General features: G+C 32.8%; 1 protein-coding gene across 1 annotated transcript; it reads right to left on the bottom strand.

Moving 5' to 3' along the window:
• Nucleotides 1–4,759: 4,759 nt before the first annotated feature.
• Nucleotides 4,760–6,544, bottom strand: LOC124542825. Its single transcript, XM_047120709.1, has 2 exons — nt 6,205–6,544; nt 4,760–5,145 (listed from the first exon to the last, which is right to left on the bottom strand). Exons 1-2 carry the CDS (start codon nt 6,410–6,412, stop codon nt 4,820–4,822), a joined length of 534 nt encoding a protein of 177 aa, XP_046976665.1. The 5' UTR covers nt 6,413–6,544; the 3' UTR covers nt 4,760–4,819.
• Nucleotides 6,545–7,133: the final 589 nt, after the last annotated feature.

Below are 7,133 nucleotides of genomic sequence, written 5' to 3' on the forward strand. Positions count from 1 at the left end.
AACTTCTAGGTATTCTATAGTACTTCATCAATTTACAAAGAATTGCAGGTGTACTTATATCGAAAATTTACCGTTTTTTGGAATTATTTTCATTTCAAAATGATATTTTGTTTTGCGGGAATAATAGTTTTTTCATGGCATTTTGGATAACACAATCAGTAGATCTAGGAAATCGTTTTATTTTATTGCGAATAAAATTGCAAGCGTCGAAACAATTGTTTTTATATATTTTGCTAGTTGTCGCCCGTTCCTTTGCTTGCATTTTAGAGGTTAGTCGTTAGTTGCTGTATAAAAATTTAATAGTTTCTTTGACTTTGCCTCATATCGAATTTTATCAAAATCGCTTCGGTGGTGTGAACAACAGACAGAAACAGTTTTTTTTCGCATTTATATCAGTATACATAATCAATGTTTTAAATAATTAATATGATTACAGGACGTAGTTATAAATTTAAGAAAAATTGAACCAATTTTCTAACTGACATATTACGTAAATGTCCTACGCCAAAGACGGAAGTCTTCTGAGCGGAGGATGTGGAGCTTATTCCAAGAAACTGCTCAAATAAGGGTACGGTAGTGACAGATCAGATTTTCATGCGACATATCCGGATTTCTTAACGATACTCCCCTCAACGATACTCCCGATGAGCTTAAAAACACGCATAACAACAACAACAGCCTGTGACTTTCGACCTGCTGGGCTAATATGCCTCCTCTCCTTTTGAGCAGAAGGTTTGAAACATATTCCAAAACGCTGTTCCAATGCGGGTTGATGGATGACCCATGTAGTAGATTTATATGAAATTAGACACAGGCAGGTTTCGAGATGGCCCGGAGGTTAGAACGCGTGCATCTTAAACGATTATTATTATTGAGTGTTTAACATCTTATACTGGGCGGTGAAAGAGAACATTCTTAGAAAACCTGCATGTGTCATGATTTCAATTAAATTCTGATAAAAGTGTTTTCACCACCACAAATGGGAGGAGCAGGTAGATTAATTTCCAAATATTCTCCTCAAACAGAGAACCTCACTTAGCCCTTAACCAAGACCAAAATCAAAACCTATTTTTATTGCATTACCTATTAATTAATAAAAACGATGGGTGAAGATATGCCGCCTTGTCGTGAGGAGTATTTAAATATACTAACCGAGCGTTGGTTTACCCCCTCCTTTTACAAATATATCCTTATACGTGTCCGGCAACAGTGGGAGAATTTTATTATTGGTCCTCGAGGTACCCTCGCTGATTAAAGTTGCCACAATTACAGTAAACAGCATCATGACTATAAGCACGACGTGTTGAATTAAATTCCTTTGCACAATACTCGTTAGTGCAAATCTAATAAAAACTGTTGAAACTAATTGTCTCTTTAATTGATTTAACGCTGGCAAAAAATGATAAAACGGTAATTATCGTATCTTTTTTTATCGCTACGTATTGTTTCTATTTCGATGCGAAACTTATTTAGAATTTGAAACTCGATGAAATTAATTTGCATCACGACAAAGGAGACAAAACTATGTATAGTTATTAAATTTCACTTCTACCGTGTGTGAATTACACATACACACGAACACACGCACACACACATATACATTTTTACTGGTTTTATCTTTTTATATAGACGTTTCGAAGTTTAAATAATGCTACTTAGCTCCTTGTTATAGTGGCTAACTTATTCGGCTCCGTAAAATCAAATCAAAGTATACTTTATTCAAGTAGGTTCTTGACTTTTTGTTCCTTTATTAGATTAAATTGAGTTTAAAGTAACCACTGGTTCGGAACGTAGATGAAAGAGATAAAGGAGAACTGACAAGATACTTAGTCGTTCAGGACTCTTTTATTCGCCCATTAGGTTACGTAAATGTTCGGATCCTGGGAAACAGCAGAAATAATGCATTTCTGATATTTTTCAACATTTATCAAACATTCTATCACTTTTAAGTGGCGGTAGATCTTTGTGCAAGCGCGTCCGAGTAGATACCGACTTAATAGATATTCTATCACCAAACAACATTACTCAGTGTTGTTATTTACTAGTTTAAGGGGTGATTGAGCCAGTATAAATACAGTCCAAGAGACATAACAACGAAGTTTCCAAGGTTAGGGGCGCATTGGCGTTGTAAGGTACAGTAATAACATTGGTACTGCAATGTTTATTGTCTATCTTTAAAAAATCAAGGTGCAGCACGTAGCTAGGTCTCTGCAGATGCTCCACGACTATGCAACGTAAAGTACGAAGGATTAGACGTTCTTTACCGCCTTGAATTGCCATCACGTAGAACCATGAAAGTGAAGACCTAGAAAGTGTACTTGTATTTGCATACACGCTTATGTATTGTATGTTGTATAAAGCTGGGTACGAATGAGACTCGAAGTCGAGCCACTTTGCTCACATTGGAGGCTTCTCAACCGCTACCAAGAAGCTCGGGTGCAAGGCAACGCAACTACGATAGTTTTCATTTTGTACGCCGCAATATATGGCATCAAAAATGAAATAATCTAAATCTTTAATTATTATGAGCTATCCGTCTTTGCATACAAGAAGAATAAGAGTCTACGTAAAACATTTACATTTAAGAACAAATTATCATTATTTTTTATTAATAAGATAAGATTATTAACAAAGTAGTAATATCAATGAGTAAATATAAAGAGTAAATATCAATATTATATTAGTCTAAATAATTATACATATCTTGCTAGTCGTCGTTTATTGTTACTGTCTTATTTTCAAACCTCCATTCTGTACCTCTTTAATCTAAAACATAGCTATATAACTTTATAGGTAATGCCCTATCTGATTTTCACTGTATATTGTATTTTAGTGTTTAGATTTTCTGATTGAACATGTCTTACTCTTATTTAAGTGTATCTTTATTTATTTTTCTTAAGTGCCCATGCATAGTATTCCTTTTAAATATACATATCTCTTTCGAATGTAGAAATATTTTAAATATCTTAAGATACTTGACAACCATTTTCAATGATAAAATCCTTAACAAATATTTATGTTTTCAAATACACCTACATATTAATTTATGTTGCTAAAAACAACGTTATTACAGTTTAAGTAGAATTAATCTCTTAAAACATTCGATAATTTATCTTCATTTATACTAAGTTTTATAAATTATGGAGCTATCAAAATACTGAACTATATATAAAGGAAACCTAGTACATTTAAGTAACCTTTTTCTAACATTTCACTCCCGCGTAATTATTTCTACTTTCAATAAATCACAACGCTTAAGGAACTACAGTCTCTCCATAACTTTTGATTAATTTATAATTATATAAATGTTTTTTAATCATGATTTTAATAAACTACTTATCGTTTCATCCCGTTTTTTATTTGAGTAGTATTATTTCAAAATGTGAATAAAGCAGCGTCTGTTATCCATAGATAATAATTTGACAATTTATAATCTGTAAATGCAATAGTCAATATTAAGACCGAATACATATCCATTGAATTTAATTGGTAGAAAAGAGGAACCTTAGGTTAGCATTCGCTTCGTTCCGGTTCCTCCCCTTAATGGTATAGCAAGGCTATGGCTAATAGGTTACTTAATGAAGAGTGAAAATAAAGTCCTAAAGATAATAGCGGTGTAAAAATATTAAACCTTCCTTAGATTGCCAATGCGCCACCAATCTTGGGACTTTTTCTTATGCCTGTAGTTACGCTAACTCACTTATCTTTTAAACCAAAACACAACTGACAAATAGCACTACTCAGTAGTATTGCTGTTTGGCAGTGGAATATTTGATGAGTAAGTTGTACATTCCGAATTGTAAAGTGGCTCTATATCAATTTAATTCATTTTTGTAAAGTGATGTAAGTACTTGAAAGTATCAATTTCAATAAAGTGTAGATATTATATTGAATTTTATGTTCGATAATATTATTTTCAAATTTAATTATGATGACAGACTTATCTGTGAAATTGAATTGTCCAAGTTTGATCGCGGCAGGTGTAATGGAGTGTCGCTATCTCGGACGATTTTTCAAATCTGGTAGAATTTATCTGCGTGAAATTTTACATAATTTTGATATCTTATTGAAATTAAAATTATTTTACCGTTACAGTATTTTAAGAATTAATATCTTTCTTTTTTAATTAAATAGTATTCATATCTTATGCTATTTTTTATTTTTTGTCACACAAATTTTTACTAATATTATAAATGTGAAAGTAACTCTGTCTGTCAGTTAGTCTGTTTGTCGTTATTTTACGACCAAATCACTGAACTGAATTTGATGGAATTTGACGTGACGCAAATTTAAACTCCAAAGAATAAAATAAGCTACTTTTTGTGACGACCTCTGTGGTCGAGTGGTGTGTACACCGGTTTTCAAGGGTACGCCACTCCGAGGTCCCGGGTTCGATTCCCGGCCGAGTCGATATAGATTATCATTAGTTTTCTATGTTGTCTTGGGTCTGGGTGTTTGTGGTACTTTCGTTACTTCTGGTTTTCCATAACGCAAGTGCTTTAGCTACTTACATTGGGATCTGAGTAATGTATGTGATGTTATCTCAAATTTTTTTTTTGCCAAACACTTCAAAATCAACCCCTGACGCAAGCGAAGCCGCGGGCGACAACTAGTATAATACATATTAACAATACTATGTAAACGATAGTGTGTTTTACATTGTATGAATTCCAATAATTATCATATTGTTTTTGTTTTGTTTTAGTGCCCTCAATATTTACACTAACGTTACCAATATAAATTAATGTTATTTTAAGGGTAAGCTTTTAAAAAATATATTGGTGAGTTAAAATACAGACAGACTGCGAAGTAATAAATGTTATTCAATTATATTTATTACAGAGAGTTTCGTTTTAGATGTTTCTGTATTCGTAGCGTTTTCCTTCTTCCGTTTTTTACGAGTTTTTGGCGTTACTTGTATCACGCCCTCTCCTCCGTACTCTTGTTTCTGACTCCAAGGGAAAGCAATATTGCCGATCCCTTTATCCTTTAAATCCCTTACTTCATATTTATTCCAAACGAAACAGCATACATTGAATCTGTTTTTACATCCTGGGACTTCAGTCAGTTGTCGGTAGCCGGGGCAAAGCTTATAACTAATGCAAATGCCACCATGACGCCAGCACGATGTGGAGATCATTGATCCTATTGAAAATGGCAGATTTGACATTAAAAGTAAAAAAAGGTCCGTAAATGCGACCTTTCTTAACAATGACAACCTCCTTTCTTTTGAGGGAGTATAATTAGTGACTTTCCACCATTATACTATCGGTTGCTATATAAATATACATATGACAATATTTTTGTCGCATAATATCGCCAAACACAAATACACGTTATGTAAAAGTTAGTAGTGCTGGCCCGGATTTGAACCAGCGACCAATTAAAATTCACGTTTCCATGGCAGCTTTTAAGATTAATGATATATTGTGACTATCCAGTATTGAAAATCTTAATTGACATTCTCAGTGTGACAAACTTTTTTTTAAACTATTTATATATATTAATAAAAATAAATACATTTCAAATAAAATAATATGTATAACCTAAAACGCCTTATAGTATTAATAACATAAAACGAAAAAAAAAAATACATTATGAAAAAAAGCAACCTTCCATCTACGTCATAACAATATCTGTTTGACGTGAATGCTGTAAAATTAATGACTTTCATTTGTTGCGACAGATTTTGGCGCGTATCAATCAATTAATATGGGGATTTCAGCAAAATGCGTCAATTTGCGGCGAAACACAATACGAGATAAATACGGAGGCGTGTTTCTAAAATAAATGTCTTCCCATATATTCATGAGGAATGAAATCGTGTGACGCAACGCATTTGAATATGTTTGTTTGATATACAACGATCTGGTTTAAAACCTAACTTGATTAAAATAAAAATTAAACTTATGAATAACAGAGTATTAAAATTGATTTAAATATACGTATTTTTATAACACCAATGAAATACGTGTGTGTCTATGAATAAACAATACATTGAGAGTATCAAACATAAATCAGATTTTAATTTACTGCGAATATTAATGTCGATACTGCATTGTTTATTCGCAGCATAGAAATACAGCTACGTAATATTTATCGATGCAGAATATTTTAGACGTAGAAATGCAGGATTCCAGATCAGTCAGCAAACACCGATGTGGTATCACGAGAAAGGTAAATGAAGGCATCGAATAAACTCACTTCGAGACGGGACAAGCGAAGCGAGCGCGCTGTGATAAGCTAGCAATTCCGCTCGTAAATCTTCGTATTCTTCGTCGACCGAAAGATCTAGGTTGGCGTCATTTCTTAGAGATGCCACTAAACTCATTCCCGAGTCGCCGCTGTCATCAGAATCCTCATCCGCAGCAAGCGATCGACAGCATATTAAAAACAGCAGAAAAGGCAACATTTCGCTCGCATCGCACCTCGAGAGAAAATAATTTTACATCAATTTTATGTCCGGCTCGCTTAACAGAGGTTTTTATTGAAAATGCATAAATTTCCGATGATAAGCCACTTGTAGTTATTCGAGAGAATTTGCAATTCCAACACGAAAGTTAAATGGAAACATTTTATATCGACGTTTATGTAATCACGTTTTCTGATCGTTTAATATTGAAAAACGTCGTATTTTATACTTTAAATTTGTTAGTTAGTTTTGAAATTTGCTTAACTGTTTAAAGTAATAATATATTCTCTATTGAAGTTGCCGAAGACTGCGCTACGGTATAGCGTTTGAAATAAAGACTATTATTATTCATACTCGACGTTAATTTGAATTGGAACTATAGTAGAATGGCTAATGAATTCCTGCAAATCAATCCTTCAGCGTCTGGGCGTGTAAATATTAATTAGCAATTCAACACTGTTACTGTTGCCAGTTTATTGAATATAACTATCTTATTATAACTTATATCATATCAATATTATATCAAGCTAAGTAATTTTGCGTTGGAATCCATTTCGTAATATAGTGACGTTCAATATGATGACAATTTCGTACGATATTGAAATAGTTCTTGACATAAATTATATCATTTAAAATAATAAAACTTTATTATTAAAATTATCTTAAACAAATGCTATTATTATTGTTTTATCAGTTCTGACCTGGTACAAAATTAATAAAC

Source organism: Vanessa cardui, chromosome 2 (genome assembly GCF_905220365.1).
Source record: "Vanessa cardui chromosome 2, ilVanCard2.1, whole genome shotgun sequence".
Classification (NCBI taxonomy): domain Eukaryota; kingdom Metazoa; phylum Arthropoda; class Insecta; order Lepidoptera; family Nymphalidae; genus Vanessa; species Vanessa cardui.

Coding starts and splice junctions, on each gene's coding strand:
- LOC124542825 (XM_047120709.1), bottom strand. CDS start 6,412: ATGTTGCCTTTTCTGCTGTTTTTAATATGCTGTCGATCGCTTGCTGCG. Junction 5,146..6,204: donor TTCGCTTGTCCCGTCTCGAA/GTGAGTTTATTC, acceptor CATTTTCAATAG/GATCAATGATCTCCACATCG.